The sequence below is a fragment of the Zingiber officinale genome, chromosome 1A (assembly GCF_018446385.1).
Source record: "Zingiber officinale cultivar Zhangliang chromosome 1A, Zo_v1.1, whole genome shotgun sequence".
In the NCBI taxonomy this organism is placed as follows: Eukaryota; Viridiplantae; Streptophyta; class Magnoliopsida; order Zingiberales; family Zingiberaceae; genus Zingiber; species Zingiber officinale.
Genome location: NC_055987.1, coordinates 152,771,525 through 152,788,977, shown reverse-complemented (window position 1 = coordinate 152,788,977; position 17,453 = coordinate 152,771,525). Strand labels below are relative to the sequence as shown.

The 17,453-nt window shown below is 41.5% G+C and overlaps 1 protein-coding gene across 1 annotated transcript; it reads left to right on the top strand.

Moving 5' to 3' along the window:
- The first annotated feature begins 14,763 nt into the window (after nt 1–14,763).
- On the top strand, nt 14,764–16,407 carry LOC122038018 (linamarin synthase 2-like). The gene is made up of 2 exons (XM_042597558.1): nt 14,764–15,305; nt 15,386–16,407. Exons 1-2 carry the CDS (start codon nt 14,786–14,788, stop codon nt 16,294–16,296), a joined length of 1,431 nt encoding a protein of 476 aa, XP_042453492.1. The 5' UTR covers nt 14,764–14,785; the 3' UTR covers nt 16,297–16,407.
- Nucleotides 16,408–17,453: the final 1,046 nt, after the last annotated feature.

Sequence of the window (17,453 nt, the reverse complement as noted above, 5' to 3'; positions counted from 1 at the left end):
ATAATAATGTCCTAGGGTAGTAGGTTCATATCTATATCAATCGATTAGTTGAATCGATAGTGAGATGATATAGAGAACACTACACTTAATTATTCCTAGTCAAGTATTAACATAGAAGGACAATATTAATGCATTGAGACTAGCATGTAGGTCAACATGATGACTTGATCTCACAAGTCATGGATATGAGATATCAAGTTGACACATGGGTATACATTGGAGAATGTATACTGAATGACCCGCCATGAGAAAGTATCATGGATCGTTATATGAGTGTCATATACTTTCTCAAGTGACTATTAGTATGACTTTAGTCCTTAGACCTGAAGTCACCATGGTTCCCTACATAAGGAGTTATGTACTTTGGTTTCGTCAAACGTCACCGTGAATGGGTGGACTATAAAGGCGATTATCGGGTATGTAACAAATTATGCGGAGGGATGTGAGTGATGTAGATGGGATCTATCCCTCCTATATTACAGGAGTGATATCATAGTCTTGATAGAGTGAGATCACTAAGTGCATGACCATGCCCAAATAAGACAATATGTGATATTGTGCTTATTTGATTATAGTGAGTCTACTTGGAGTTCAAGACACTTAGATTGATTGGAGGATGACACGGTCTATGCCTCATATAAGATCAATCTAGATATCAAGGATAGAAGGACAATGTCACATATTGTGAGAGTCACAATTATTAGTCATATTGGTGATGTTGGATCTCAACATTCTTGTAACTTGGGTAGCAATGATGTGTTGCTAGATACCTCTCATTGCTTATGTCCCTAATTGGATTTAGGGACATTGCCAACGTTGACAAGAACCTATAGGGTCACACACATAGAGCAATAGATGGAGACTAGTTCATATAATGAACCAAGAGGAAAGATGAAGTCAAGTTTGACTTGGCTAAATATGGAAAGTCTATAAAAGGCAAGTTTGACTTGACCTAAATCCACAAGTTTGACTTGACTATGAGTTAGACTCAAGTATGATCCAAATGTTGGATAAATCAATTAAGGGAGTTAATTTGGTCATGTTTGACTTTGGCCAAATTAGGAAGGTTGAAAGTCAATATTGACTTGACTTGGATGCCACCACATTTGATGAGGTGGCATGGGAGAACCAATGGGGATGCTACACATCACCATGCCACCTCATGCTTGCCACCTCATGGGAGGTTACCCATGAGTGGCCACATTAAGGGGGCAATTAAGAGCATTAATTGCCCACTTAATGACATTTATGTGACCGGCCACATGATATGGTGGATTGATTGAATTTTTGAATTTAATTTTTTTGATTCTTCTTCTTCCTTGGTGCTCTCGGCAACTTCTCCCTCTCTTCCTCCTCTTCTTGGCCGAAAACCACATAGGTGCTAGCACACCTTGTTTCGGTCATCTTCTCCACCTAATTGCTTGTGTGGACACATATAGAAGGGCTCTACTTTGTGCCCTCTAGATCCAACTTCAACCTTAGTCGAGCGGGATAAGCGAAGGGCACGCATCAAAGGTAGTTTTTCTTTAAACTATAGATCTAGGAGTAGATCTAACATATTCGGGTATTAAGCATGATATAAATACGTGGAATTTTTCGAATCGGATTTTTCTTTGCACGAGATCCTTGGCTAGGGTGTTTCGGGGTTTCCGCGACGCGAAAAGCGGTTTTCGTGGCCCGAAAAATTCTAACAGTGGTATCAGAGCCATCGTGCGAAGCACGTATTTATTTTTTTTTTCTGTATTAGATACAAAATTTAGATGCTTTTAAGTTTCTGTGATTTTTCTAAATTTTAGGAATTTTTGGGTATTTTTCTCGTAGAGGCGAAAGAACGAGTGCGAAGCACTTGTACACTTTTGTCACCGAGAAAAATTTCTCCGAAACGGCAAGTTTCACCCAAATAGATTTTGGGACAGCGGGTAAGGGCGCTGTATAATCGCAAGAGGACACTCGCGAAGGTTATTTCGCGAATAGGGGCGCTGCCCCTAACCCCGCAAGGGGCCTTGTCCCGCGATTACGCCCGAAACCCGCTTAGCGGGACCGCCGTGGAGAAGGGACTCAAAAATTCAGAAAAATCAGTAGAAAAATTTTAAATAAAAAAAAAAAAAATACACAATTCTGAATTATGTACAGTATGTGTTGGTCATGGCCCAAGTCCCAGAATTTTTATGAAAAATTATGCGTGTAATTCATAATACGGCCTGCGTGCCGTCATGTGTTGTGTGTGCTGTATTGTGGATGCGACCTGCGTGTTGCCTTTTTCCATTATTTTATTTCTGTAAAAATTAGTTTTAAGACTCGAATGTAACTCGAGTATAAATTTTGTAATGTACAAAATTTAAAGATGACGAAATTCCGGAGAAGACGGACTCGCGGGAGCATGCCGGCAACACATGGGGATCGGAAGGAGGAGCTTGGAGAAGCTGCCACCTAGACCCTAGGATGACCATTGGATCTTCTCTTTGGCTAGAGAGGATCCTAGTAGGGCCATGACCAATCACATAATTTAAATGTATATATTTTATTTTTGCTTATGTGTATGTGATGCATGTTTGTGTAGAATAGAATATGCATGAGTGTATGTGATGCACATGTGATGTGGGAACCACATCTTGATGTGCACAATACACATTTAGGATTTAAATTAGATTTAATTTACGCCTAAATATGATGCACATCGTCGATTAGATTAGATCTAAATCGAAATCAACTCGTAAACGCCTACCGGGCCATGATACCCATCACTACCTCGATCATATGCGATTGTCGTATCTGCCAAAGCAGAGCAACGCATTTAATCTTGGTAGGATGCGGAGGGACAACCTTGGTCCCGCCTATCACGCTCGGGTTAGATTGAGCTCAATTAGATTGAGTAGCTAGCAAAGCTCAATTGGATCGAGTGAAGCTATAGGCGTATTCCAATAGTTGGAAAGGTAGGACAAGATCACGTTTATAAATAATCTTGGGCGATTTAGCCAAAGCTAACTCAAGATTATTTGTAAAAGTTAAATCTTGATCCTATAAACAAGAGTTGCATGGAGATGTAATTGGTAATTAGCTACCTACCGATCATACTAGGTCTTGGGCGATTCAGCCAAAGCTGACTCAAGATGTAGTATGATGTGGATCTTGTCCCACTAAATTCAGTGGGAGCATCATTTAATTAAAGGCCTAATTAGATGATAGAATATGATATTGATTCTCTGCATGTTTAATATGTTGTAGATTGCCATGTCACCAAACGCGAACACTCTCTCCCTACGATCTGTCCTTGAGAAGGACAAGCTCACAGGAGCTAACTTCCTGGACTGGTACAGGAACCTGAGGATAGTCCTCATGCAGGAACGTAAGCTGTACGTTCTGGAGCAAGCAGTTCCTGAAGCACCACCAGCCTCTGCCGCTCGTAGCATTAAGGATGCTCATCAGAAGCATCAAGACGATGCGTTAGACGTGTCGTGCCTAATGCTATGCTGCATGTCCTCTGAGCTTCAGAAGCAACACGAGAACATGAATGCCTTTGATATGATTGGCCATCTTAAGCAATTATATCAAGGGCAAGCGAGCATGAGAGGTTTGAAGTGACTCAGGCCCTCTTTTCATGTAAGATGAAAGAGGGAACCCCTGTAGGAACTCACGTACTCAAGATGATTGGGTACGTCGAGAACCTAGAGAGGTTGGGGTTCCCATTGGGCCAAGAGCTGGCCACTGACTTGATCCTGCAATCGTTGCCGGCAAGTTACCGTCAATTCGTCATGAACTATAACATGAACGAATTAGACAAACCACTGCCCGAGATGCTCAACATGTTGAGAACTGCTGAGCCCAATCTCACCACTACCAAGACCAGTACCGTCCTGATGGTACAAAAGGGCAAGGGTAAGGGCAAGTGGAAGCCCAAGGGTAAGGGTAAGACCCAGACCAAGGGCAAAGCCAGCTCTTCAGCACTCAAACCCAAGGGCGGGGTGCAAAAGGATGCTACCTGCTTCCACTGTGGTCAGACAGGGCACTGGAAGAGGAACTGCAAGATCTACCTGGAGGATCTTAAGAAGAAAAGAAGCGAGGCTTCTACTTCAGGTATAAATGTTATAGAAGTCAACCTTTCTATTTCTCTGGATGTGCATCTCACATTTGTACTAATGTGCAGGCGCTGAGAAGTAGCAGGGCATTGGCAAAGGGCGAGGTGGACCTACGAGTAGGCAATGGAGCAAGGGTTGCTGCTGTTGCTGTAGGAACATATTTTCTATCTCTGCCCGCTGGGCTTGTATTGGAACTAGATAATTGTTGTTATGTCCCTGCACTAACAAAGAATATTATTTCAGTTTCCTGTTTAGATAATAAAGGTTTTTCATTCATAATAAAGGACAAATGTTGTTCTGTTTATTTGAAAGATATGTTCTATTGTAGTGCACATCTGATGAATGGCCTCTATATTCTAGATTTAGAGAGCCCTATCTATAACGTGAGTACCAAGAGGTTGAGATCAAATGAGTTGAACCCAACCTATCTCTGGCATTGCCGCCTAGGCCACATAAACGAGAGGCTTGTCCCAGCTCCATAAGGATGGTTTGCTGGACTCATTTGATTTTGAATCATATGAGACATGTGAGTCATGCCTTCTAGGCAAGATGACCAAGACTCCCTTTAGTGGACATAGCGAGAGAGCGACAGACTTGCTAGGACTCATACATAGTGATGTATGTGGCCCTTTCAATATCGCTGCTCGGGGTGGTTATAGGTACTTTATCACATTCTGACGACTTCAAGAGATATGGTTATGTGTACTTGATGACACATAAGTCTGAATCCTTTGAAAAGTTCAAGGAATTCAAATGAAGTACAAACAGCTCGGCAAAAGTATTAAGATACTTGATCAGATCGAGGTGGAGAATACTTAAGCCATGAGTTTAGTGACTATCTAGCGTAATGTGGATTCTATCCCAACTCACTCCTCTGAACACCACGGTGGAATGGTGTATCGAAAGGAGGAATCGTACCTTATTAGATATGGTACGATCTATGATGAGTCACGCAGATCTTCCTATATCCTTTTGGGGATATGCTCTAGACGCAGCGTTCACACTTAACCGTGTTCCATCAAAGGCGGTCATGAAGACACCATATACGATATGGACTGGGAGGAGTCCCAAGATGTCTTTCATGAGGGTTTGGGGTTGTGAGGCTTACGTTAGACGCCAAGTCTCGGACAAACTGGGACCCAAATCGATAAGTGTTATTTTATAGGATATCCCAAGGAAACTAAGGGATATTACTTCTACATTCCTAGTCAGCACAAAGTGTTTGTTGCTAAGACTGGGGTCTTTCTAGAAAGGGACTTTGTTTCTAGAAAGGCTAGTGGAAGTTCGTTTGATCTTGAAGAAGTTCAAGACAACGACCAAAACACTGAGCCATTGATGGATACTGAACAGGAACCACAAAGAGTTGTGGATGATGAGATTGTTGCACAAGAAGTTGTGGAACAACAACCTGTTCATGTAGACCTACCTCTTCGCAGGTCTGATAGGGTACGTCGTCAGCCTGAGAGATACTCATTTCTCTTGCCTGACCAGGATGACGTTATGCTCATTGAGAATGAGCCTACCACCTATCAGGAAGCTGTGATGAGCCCAAATTCTGAGTCATGACTAGAAGCCATGAGATCTGAAATGGATTCCATGTACACCAACCAAGTTTGGACCTTGGTTGATCCACCTGAAGGGGTCAAACCTATTGGGTGTAAGTGGGTCTTTAAGAGAAAGACTAACATGGACGGACTTACTCATACCTATAAAGGTAGACTGGTAGCTAAAGGTTTCAAGCAGATTCATGGTATTGACTATGATGAAACCTTCTCTCCAGTAGCGATGTTTAAGTCCATTCGGATTATGCTTGCTATTGCAGCCTACCATGATTATGAGATCTGGCAGATGGATGTCAAGACAGCGTTTCTGAATGGAAACCTCCTCGAGGATGTGTACATGACACAGCCTGAGGGTTTTGTAGATCCACAGCATACTAGCAGAGTATGCAAGCTGCATAGGGCCATTTATGGTCTGAAGCAAGCCTCTCGGAGCTGGAATCTTCGATTCGATGATGCAATCAAACAGTTTGGTTTCATCAAGAACGAAGATGAACCCTGTGTCTACAAGAGGGTTAGTGGGAGCACAGTTGTCTTCCTCGTATTGTATGTGGATGACATACTTCTCATTGGGAACGACATTTCCTCGCTACGAAGACTTGGCTAGGGAATTGTTTCTCAATGAAGGACTTAGGTGAAGCAACCTATTCTAGGCATTAAGATCTATAGAGATAGATCTAAGAGATTGCTTGGCCTAAGTCGAATACATACATCGACACGGTATTACTTGGTTTGCCATGCGAATTCCAAGAAGGAAATGCCGATGTCACATGGTGTGAGTCTTCGAAGACTCAAAGTCCTCTTCTAGAGAGGAGAGGGACCGCATGGATAAGATCCCCATGCCTCGACCATAGGATCTATCATGTACGCCATGTTATGTACTCGTCACGATGTCTCGTATGCTTTGAGCATGACGAGCGATACCATCACTGGATTGCGATCAAGAATATCCTTAAGTACTTGAGAAGGACTAAGGATTATTTCTTGATATTTGAGGTGATGAGCATCTAGTTGTAAAGGGTTACACGATGCTAGCTTCCAAACCGACCAGATGATTACGGATCGCGATGGGTGTTCGCTTGAATGGTGGGCCGTGAGTGGAAGAGTTGACGGGACACGATTCGCAGATTCTACAACGGAGGTGAGTATATTCGCATCGAGGCGTGCAAGGAGGCGTTGGATCCGCAAGTTCATTTCTGAGCTTGGGTGGTTCCTATATCGATCCCGTAGAGCTCTCATGCGACAACAATGGAGCTATTACAGCTAAGGAACCTCGCTCACACCAGCGGACAAAGCATATACTACGCGCTTCCATCTCATTCGAGAGATCATCGATCGAGGAGATGTGAAGATTTGCAGTACCCACAGAGGCTAACGTCGCAGATCCCTTGACCAAGGCTTTGGCACAGACTAAGCATGATGGTCACACTAGGTCATTGGGTATTAGATACTACAGCGATTGGCACTAGTGCTAGTGGGAGATTGTTAGTGAGAGCCCTAGAGCCAATCATGTGATGGTTACTTTTTGGACTCTTTGTATCATATTCTTGTACATATATTTCTGATATATAAATAAAGGCATTGTGATTATTATACTTGTGTGTATTTGTGCTATATAAATAAGTATAATAATGTCCTAGGGTAGTAGGTTCATATCTATATCAATCGATTAGTTGAATCGATAGTGAGATGATATAGAGAACACTACACTTAATTATTCCTAGTCAAGTATTAACATAGAAGGACAATGTTAATGCATTGAGACTAGCATGTAGGTCAACATGATGACTTGATCTCACAAGTCATGGATATGAGATATCAAGTTGACACATGGGTATACATTGGAGAATGTATACTGAATGACCCGCCATGAGAAAGTATCATGGATCGTTATATGAGTGTCATATACTTTCTCAAGTGACTATTAGTATGACTTTAGTCCTTAGACCTGAAGTCACCATGGTTCCCTACATAAGGAGTTATGTACTTTGGTTTCGTCAAACGTCACCCGTAACTGGGTGGACTATAAAGGCGATTACTGGGTATGTAACAAATTATGCGGAGGGATGTGAGTGATGTAGATGGGATCTATCCCTCCTATATTACAGGAGTGATATCATAGTCTTGATAGAGTGAGATCACTAAGTGCATGGCCATGCCCAAATAAGGCAATATGTGATATTATGCTTATTTGATTATAGTGAGTCTACTTGGAGTTCAAGACACTTAGATTGATTGGAGGATGACACGGTCTATGCCTCATATAAGATCAATCTAGATATCAAGGATAGAAGGACAATGTCACATATTGTGAGAGTCACAATTATTAGTCATATTGGTGATGTTGGATCTCAACATTCTTGTAACTTGGGTAGCAATGATGTGTTGCTAGATACCTCTCATTGCTTATGTCCCTAATTGGATTTAGGGACATTGCCAACGTTGACAAGAACCTATAGGGTCACACACATAGAGCAATAGATGGAGACTAGTTCATATGATGAACCAAGAGGAAAGATGAAGTCAAGTTTGACTTGGCTAAATATGGAAAGTCTATAAAAGGCAAGTTTGACTTGACCTAAATCCACAAGTTTGACTTGACTATGAGTTAGACTCAAGTATGATCCAAATGTTGGATAAATCAATTAAGGGAGTTAATTTGGTCATGTTTGACTTTGGCCAAATTAGGAAGGTTGAAAGTCAATATTGACTTGACTTGGATGCCACCACATTTGATGAGGTGGCATGGGAGAACCAATGGGGATGCTACACATCACCATGCCACCTCATGCTTGCCACCTCATGGGAGGTTACCCATGAGTGGCCGGCCACATTAAGGGGGCAATTAAGAGCATTAATTGCCCACTTAATGACATTTATGTGACCGGCCACATGATATAGTGGATTAATTGAATTTTTGAATTTAATTTTTTTGATTCTTCTTCTTCCTTGGTGCTCTCGGCAACTTCTCCCTCTCTTCCTCCTCTTCTTGGCCGAAAACCACATAGGTGCTAGCACACCTTGTTTCGGTCATCTTCTCCACCTAATTGCTTGTGTGGACACATATAGAAGGGCTCTACTTTGTGCCCTCTAGATCCAACTTCAACCTTAGTCGAGCGGGATAAGCGAAGGGCACGCATCAAAGGTAGTTTTTCTTTAAACTATAGATCTAGGAGTAGATCTAACATATTCGGGTATTAAGCATGATATAAATACGTGGAATTTTTCGAATCAGATTTTTCTTTGCACGAGATCCTTGGCTAGGGTGTTTCGGGGTTTCCGCGACGCGAAAAGCGGTTTTCGTGGCCCGAAAAATTCTAACACTTAGAAGATAAATAGGAATGTGTTGGGTAGAGTAGGTATTGAGTTTCAAATCAGTTTCCTAGCTTCACTTTTCTACTTATTTTCAAAATAAGGTTTTAAACATTCTAGGAAAATATTGTTTTTAAAATTCCAATTTTACTAGATTTTCAAAATATGGAATTAGCTTAGGCTCTACCCTAGAAAACTTGCTCCCCTAAGTTTCAGCCAGAGCATCTCACAAACACTTAGGCTTACCTTGGTTGTGTTTGAAAAACATAGAATGGCGTGAGATGTATAGGGTACAGCCTGGACTCAAGAATGCTTATATCTGTGCATCAATATGAGTCTGGGCGTTAAACATCAAGTCAACAGTAATCAAGTTAAGTCTTCCAGCACTAGTCAAATCTAACTGGATCTATTGACTTAACTTGACTAACCAAGTGAAAGCTGTTGCCCTCTAGGTAATCAGCTATTAGCTAAATGGTTAGACATGTGGCAACAAAACAACGTGCTTGATATTTAAACCTTTTTGAGTTTACTCAGGCATGAACTTTAGGGCTCTAATACCTCTCTAAAGTAAATTAGATAATCTGAGGACCAACTGAATTTGAATGAATAACCTTACTTAAATTTTTATAAGTCTAACTACTCTCTCTTTCCAACTTTAGCTATATTAAGATATCTTATCAAATTTATAATATCCTTTCAGAATCCTTCAAAATTCAATATTTTCAACTAAAGTATTTGCAAAATGCTTAGCTACGTGAAAATATATTTTATTTTTAGCGAATACTTTTAAACTTAGTCAATTTTTGAGAAAATTTTATTTCAAATATATCAAAATTTTCAAACTTTCAAAGCAAAGATAATCTTTCAAATTTTATTCAAAATTGAGCTAAGTAAACTCTATTAAACTCTATTTTTCACTTAGCAAAAATTATCCCCAAATTAAACTCTATTAATTATGAAAAGCCAAGTGTTATTCAAACATTTTTCCTAAATTATCTCTCTGATTATCAAATCTTTTTGAAAAGTTGGTATTTTCTCAAACATGTTTTTGATAAATGGCAAAGGAGGAGAGTAGTAAAATTCAAAGAAAATTTAAAGAAAATTCAAAAGAAACTTTTGTTAAGGGGGAGCAGAAAATTCAAAAGAAACTTTTGTTAAGGGGGAGCTTCTATTAAGAGGGAGCTTTAATGTGCTTACCTTTTATCGTTATTGCATTTTTTCCTTCTTTTTTTCTTAACTTTGAATTTCGGTTACCATAATCAAAAAGGGGAGATTGTTGGTGCGGGAAGCATCCGACGATCGAACTCAAGTTTTGATAATGCCAAAGGGATTCAAAGTTAAGTTTAATTGTTATCTAATGTGTATGATTGAGTGTCTCAGGAAAGTCCTAGCTGAGGTTAGGCAAGGGAAAAACCCTAGGGGGTGGTAACCCTAGGTCATAGGGGGTGGTAACCCTATGCGGAAAGTCTTGGCGGGTCGGGTGCTTCAGGCGAAAGTCCTAGGGGGTGGTAACCCTAGGTGGAAAGTCCTGGTGTCGCGAACCAGGTGGAAGACTGGACAAGTCGGGAAGCGGGCGTCCAGCAGAAAGTCTGGAGGCATCGAACGCCGAGCAAAAGTCCAGTCGATCTGGAGGATCGCACTGGAAAAAGGAAAATCTCCTGAGTGGAGTAGGTGAGGATGCGTTCCCCATAGAGGGAATAGTAGGCGTCGGGTCGACCTAGGGTTTCCGGTCGGAAACCCGAAGTCAGACCCGAACAGTCCGAAGGCTGTCAGTTTATTCGTTTATATATTCCATTGTGTTCTAACTCTGTTTTGCAGGTAATTAACATTTGTTATGCAGAGTTAAAAGTGACCGGGATCGGTCGACCGAACCTAGGTTGGGTGTCGACTGGATCAGGCTGACTGGGCTGAGTCAGAAGAGCTGATCGGTCGACCGGACCTTTTATCGGTCGACCGAACCTCGGATGTAGGTTGACCGGATCGAAGCAGAGCGAGAAGATCGGGCGGATCAGATAGGAGGGATCACTTGATTGGTCGACCGAACCTTGGGATCGGTCGACCGATCCGCGTCGAGTCAAACTTGATTCCGAAGCTTGGGGATCTGGATCAGACTTTGCAGAGCTATAAAAAGAGGCCTCGAGGTGCAGCTTCACAACACAACTCTCGAACAGAAGATCTCCTGCGCTCTAGTGTGCTGCTCCGTACGCTTCAACAACGCCCTGCTACTCTGACAATTAGCGACCACTCTTAATACATTGTATTTTGTCGGTATAATCTTTCTTTCTAAGCTCATACTTGTACTCATCTACTTGTAAAGATTCGCGCTATATAGTTGTTGCCCACCGAAAGCGGTCAACGACCGCGGGTCTTCGAGTAGGAGTCGAGATAGGCTCCGAACGAAGTAACCTCTCGTGTCTTTTGTGTTTGTGTTATTTCTTTTCCGCTGCATTTACTTTTATGATTTCGAAATCGATTGTGAAGCCACGAGCGCTATTCACCCCCCCCCCTAGCGCTTTCGATCCAACAAAATATTTTTAAAACTAACTATTTATCAAAATATTTTTAAAGTTAAAGTATTTTTATCGAAAAGTTTTTTAAGCTAAGTATTTATCTAAATTTTTATCAACTTCTTTTTAAAACTAAGTACTTAATTCAGTTTTTATCATGTTTTTTAAAACTAAGCTTTAATCAAAATCCTTTTTAAGCTGAGTACTTTTAACTAAGTCTTTTTCAAAACCTCTATAAAGCTAAGTATTAAAGTTAAGTTTCTATCAACTTCTTCTGAAAGCTAAGTACTTGACAAAATAATTATTTTCAAAGCTAAAATTTAACTAAGCTTTTTTTTTTGAAAAAAACTAAGACCGTTTCAAAACTTAAGATTAGCTAAGTCTTTTTTACAGCTAAGTAATTTTCAAAACTTAAGTTTAGCTAAGTCTTTGTTGAAAAAGGTAAGTTTTTCAAAGTATTTCAAATTTAGCTAAGTATTTTTCAAAACAATTATTTTCAAAGCTAAGTTTAACAAAGTGTTTTTTTAAATGCTACCCTTCAGGGGGAGCTTAAAGTTAAACAAAGTAAAAATCTTTTTTCAAAAAACCTTCTCTCCTTTTTGATATATGTCAAAGGAGGAGAGAAAAGTTAAAAGTTAAGAGTTAAACATAATTTTTATGAAAGAGAGAGCATAAGGGAGTTTTTTTTATAAATTATTATATTTATGCTCATGCTTAAAATCTTTTATTTATTGTTATGTTTTACTTAACTTTGAACCGTGTTGCCATAATAAAAAAGAGGGAGATTATCGGTGCGGAAAACATCAGATGATCGAACATGAGTTTTGATTATGTTAAAGAGTCCAAAGTTAAGTTGTATAATGATCAAACAAGGTTGATTGAACTTGCAAGAAAGTCCTAAGTTGTCTTAGGCAAAAGTCCTAGTGGATTCTAGGCAGGTGGGAAATCCTAGGGGGAGTAACTCTAGATCCTAGAAGGCGGTAAGCCTAGGTGATGGAAAGTCCTAGCTGTGGAAAGGCAGATGGAAAACTCTAGGAGGTGATAACCCTAGGTTATAGAAAATCCTAGGGGGTGGTAACCCTAAGTTATGAAAAATCCTAGGGGGAGGTAACCCAAGGTCTTAGAGGATGGTAGCCCTAGGCGGGAAGTCCAGTCGGTCTGGAGGACCGGTTTGGTAACAGGTAACTTCTCCTGAGAGGAGTAGGTGAGGGCGCATTCCCCTGTGAGGGAACAGTAGGCGTTGATTCGACCTAGGATTTCTGGAGAAAATCTAAATTCAGAACGGGGCAATCTGAAGGCTGTCAGGTTAATGATTTATATATTATCTGCTATGTGCTAACTCTGTTTTGCAAGAGACTAACACTTTGTACAGGGTTAGATTCGACCGGGATCGATCGACCGAACATTCGGTTCAATCGACCAAACCTCCAAGCAGCAAGATCAGAGTTCCAGCAAGTGGACCAAATTTAACCAGGGGATTGATCGACCGAACCTCGGGTTCAGTCGACCGAATCAAGGATAAGCGATGACTGGATCAGGCCGGGTTGATGGGGGATAGAGATCATTGGCTAATCGATTGATTGAACGGCGGGATCGATTGACTGAATGAAGGCTTATCCGAAGCGGCAAAATCTGGACGTGAAGCAGGGCTGATCCAGACGGGATCGGTCTACCGAACCAGGAGATCAGTCGACCGATCAGCGATGAGTCAAACCTGATCCCGAGATCAATGGATCTGGATCAGGTCTGGGTTGACTATAAAAGGAGGGCTCCACCAGTTGCTTTGATAACACTAACGAAACACAATTCCAAGATCAAGAACGAGCAACTACTGCTTTCTCCGACGCTACTCCGATAATCGATGAAAGACTTATATTTCTATTGTTGTCGGTAACTTTATTGTATTGTAATTGTGCTTAATATCTATATATATTTCCGGATCTATAGTGATTGCCCAACGCAAGTGATCAATGATCGTGGGCTTTGGAGTAGTAGTCGTCACAGACTCCGAACCAAATAAAAGAAACTTTGTTAATATTGCTTGTTTTTTCATTTTTTATTCCATTATGTATTTTGTATATTTTCTGAACGAATGAGAAAATAACACGTGCTATTTATCCTCTTCTATAATGTCTATGATCTTGCACTGCTTCCTTACATTATTGATGAACATTTAGGGAAGAAACGACAAAAGTGAGTCTTTGGTTATGATTTCTGGGTCAATACGAATTACAAATTAGAGAATAAGTCAATAATAAAATAACTCAATATAATAGATCACTTCCACATGTTACATAAAGTCTTCTTATCGTTGAACAAGATTTAGACGAAAGAATTAATTTGGAAAATCTTTAAAAATTAGAAGATTAAATTGGATCAATTGAGATAAAATTGGACCGAGTCAAACAAAAATGAAGGACTAAATTAGGAATTAACCAATTTCCTTTCCTACTGCAACATATTGCATGACTGACCATTCTATTTATATTCGTTTTATTATGCTAATAATTGTGTAATATATTTTATCTATTTATTGAAGACAAGGTTCATGGCAACTTTTGTCGCACTTCTCTAGCGGAGATTTTATTCTCTGAAGAGTCGCAGATGATGTTGGCCCGGGCCCCGGTGGCGAAAAAGCTAAGAATTAAAAAGTAATAGATGTCAGTGCACTGAACATTTAAGACCACAGCTTACGTCGAGACAGGTACTGAAATGAGTCGGCGTACCATGTTATTTAATGTGATCTGAAGCTTTAAGAATCAATAAATTTTAATGGTCAGAATTGGGCCAACAAGAAAATAAATTTAAAATATTTAATTAATACATATTATTTTAAAAATATAATTAATTATTGATATAAAAAGATAATTTTTAAAAATTAAATATGAAAATGGAAAAAATATAATTAATTTATAAAATTTGATATTATTTGGATAAGTGATGGTAGAGTAAAAATCATTCTAACTAATCAGATTCCGACATAATTAGTTCCAAAAAAAAATATATATATTTTAATTAGTCTGGTTAATTATTCTTGAGTGATCAATCTAATCCTAAGAAAATTTTAAAAAAAATACGTACAACCATCAGTTCAGAAATTATGTATTCTTTGATTACATCTTCTTATTTAGAGAATTTTTTTTTCCAAATATATTATAATTAGGATTTGAGTTATGAATAGTTAATGATAATCCGAATGTCTTATGTGAAAATTAAATCAAAAAGCGTGGCGTTCACGTATTCTCCACATATATTAATCATAATTTAATATTGATATATTGACTGCCGATCCGCAAGACCAGCTGCAGACGCGAGAGGAATCCAAAAATACATGGCTTCATTGATTGCGGCCGAACCCCAACCCCACGCCGTGCTAGTCCCTATTCCGGCGCAGGGCCACATCACCCCGTTCCTGCGCCTGGCCACCCTCCTCCTCGCTCGCCGCTTCCACGTCACCTTCGTCCTCACTGAGTACAACGCTCGCCGCCTGGCCCGGTCCCGGGGCCACGACTGGGCCGCCGCCGCCGGCCCATCCTTCCGCGTCGAGACAATCCCCGACGGCCTCCCGCCGCCGCCTTCCGACAAGCAGGACGTGACGCAGGACATCCCGGCGATACTCTTGTCCGTGCGCTCCACGTGCCTCGGCCCCTTCAGGGACCTCATGGCCCGCCTCGGACGCGCGCCTGACGTGCCGCCGGTAACAAGCATCGTATCCGACGGAGGTATGGGATTCACCGTCGACGAGGACTTCGGCGTGCCTGTGTTCTTCTTCTTCACGCACAGCGCCTGTGGCGGCTGGAGCTACCTTCACTATCCGGACCTGGTCAGCAGAGGCTACACGCCTCTCAAAGGTACAGAATAATTAATAGAATTTATTTCGCGATTATTTATTGGCAACAGACGAAAGTTTTTTTTTTTTTTAATGAAACAGACGAAAGCTTCTTGACGAACGGGTACCTGGACACGCCCATTGACTGGATCCCCGGCCTGGAGAACCTCCGCCTGCGGGATTTCCCCACCTTCGTCCGCACCACTGACCCTGATGACGCCATGCTCAATATTATTGTCCGCCGTGCCACCGTCGACGCCCCTCGATGCGCAGGCTTGATCCTCAACACATTCGCCGCTCTTGAGGGCCCTGTTCTCGCCGCGATCCGTTCCAAGTACCCCAACCTCTACGCCATCGGCCCGCTCCCCTCCTCCCCCGTCTCCTCCTCCCTCTGGAACGTGGACGTGGATTGCCTCCGGTGGCTGGACGCCCAACCCGACGCCTCCGTCCTCCACGTAAACTTCGGCAGCATCACGGTGGTCACAAAGTCGCAGCTGAAAGAGTTCGCGTGGGGCCTGGCGCGAAGCGGGCACCGGTTCCTGTGGGCGGTGAGGCCGGATCTGTTGCAGGATGGCGATGCTGCGGCGATAGTGAAAGAGATGGCGGCGAAAGTGGGGGATCGAGGAGCGGTGGTTGGGTGGTGCGACCAGCAGAGGGTCTTGGCTCACCCGGCGACGGCGGCGTTCCTGTCGCATTGCGGGTGGAACTCGACGCTAGAGAGTGTGGTCGAAGGCAGGCCTGTCGTATGCTGGCCCTTTTTCGCCGAGCAACAGACCAACTGCCGGTACTTATGCGCGACGTGGCGTATAGGCGTGGAGATTTCCGGCGAGGTGACGCAGGAGGAGGTGGAACGCTGCGTGCGGGCCGTAATGGCGGATGAAGAACTGAAGCGCAGGGCGGCCGACTGGAAGGAGAAAGCGAGGGATGCTGTTGGCCCAGGTGGCTCCTCCACCACCGATCTCGATAGGCTGGTCGTCAGCTTGATGCAGACGAGAAAGCAATCGCTGTCGTGAATTTAATTCCGTGCCCGATTGCACCACTGCATGTCCTATTTACCTTTTCTCCCGATGTGAAAAAAAAGTAAATAAATAAATAATGATTCCCTCCTCCTGGCGTCCTGTTAATATGTCTCTATATTCACACAAAAAAAAAAAGAGGATGGAAAATTAAGGATGTGACTACTATACTATCTAACTATAGAATGTGCTCCTGTTCAATAAAACAAGTAAGTCAAGTCAAGGAAGAGATCCTCGATGTTGGTCCTTCGACACTCAAGTCAGTCATAGGAAATGTCACACCCCAAAGGAGTCTTTGCCAGACAAAAATTCGACAGCATCTCCTCTGTACCGGTGACAATCTGAAGCAATAAATACATACACAAACAATATATCAACATATTCATCAACCCACACGGCTGAAACATACATAATATAGAAATAATATAACCACGCAATTTAATATACTCAGCCTACCCGGCTGGACAACAATGAAATAGACACAACTACGCAGTTAAATAATAGTCCACATGGCTAGAAATAAGCACAGCGGAAGTCACAAAGAAAAAATACAAACGTAAGACTAACAAAGTCACTAACTAACATAGCTGCAATCCACCAGACTAGACTCCAAAATCCACATCGACTTATTGAAAAACAAAATACGCAAATTCAACATACCCCCCCCCCCCCCCAAACAGTAACAAAACCAAAAGAAAATTATCCTCGAGCGTGACGTGGGACTGACAGCCGGGACTCTCCAAGCATCTATAAATCATCTACCTGTTACCTGGCGAAAGAAAAACTAGTTTATGGGATGGTGAGTATTGTAACTCAGCGGGTAAGGAAAGATAGTGCATGGACATAATATACAAATAGAAAGTGAGCCAAGAGTATACAGTCTCATAAGAGGTATAGTAGATACTAAAACAAAACCATAATAAATGTTCATACTTGAAATCATATCCTAGGCTAGTAATAGAAGGTCAGAAGTAGTACTCAACTATTACAGTACTGCTCATAACTACAGAGAAAATATATAAGGTATATACAAACTTCCAATAAGTAAACCAAGGACTAAACACTTACAACGAGGGTATATCTCAACATAAGCAAGCATAGGAGTATAAGTGAGCAACAACAATAAGTAAGCAATAACAATATATGTAAACAGC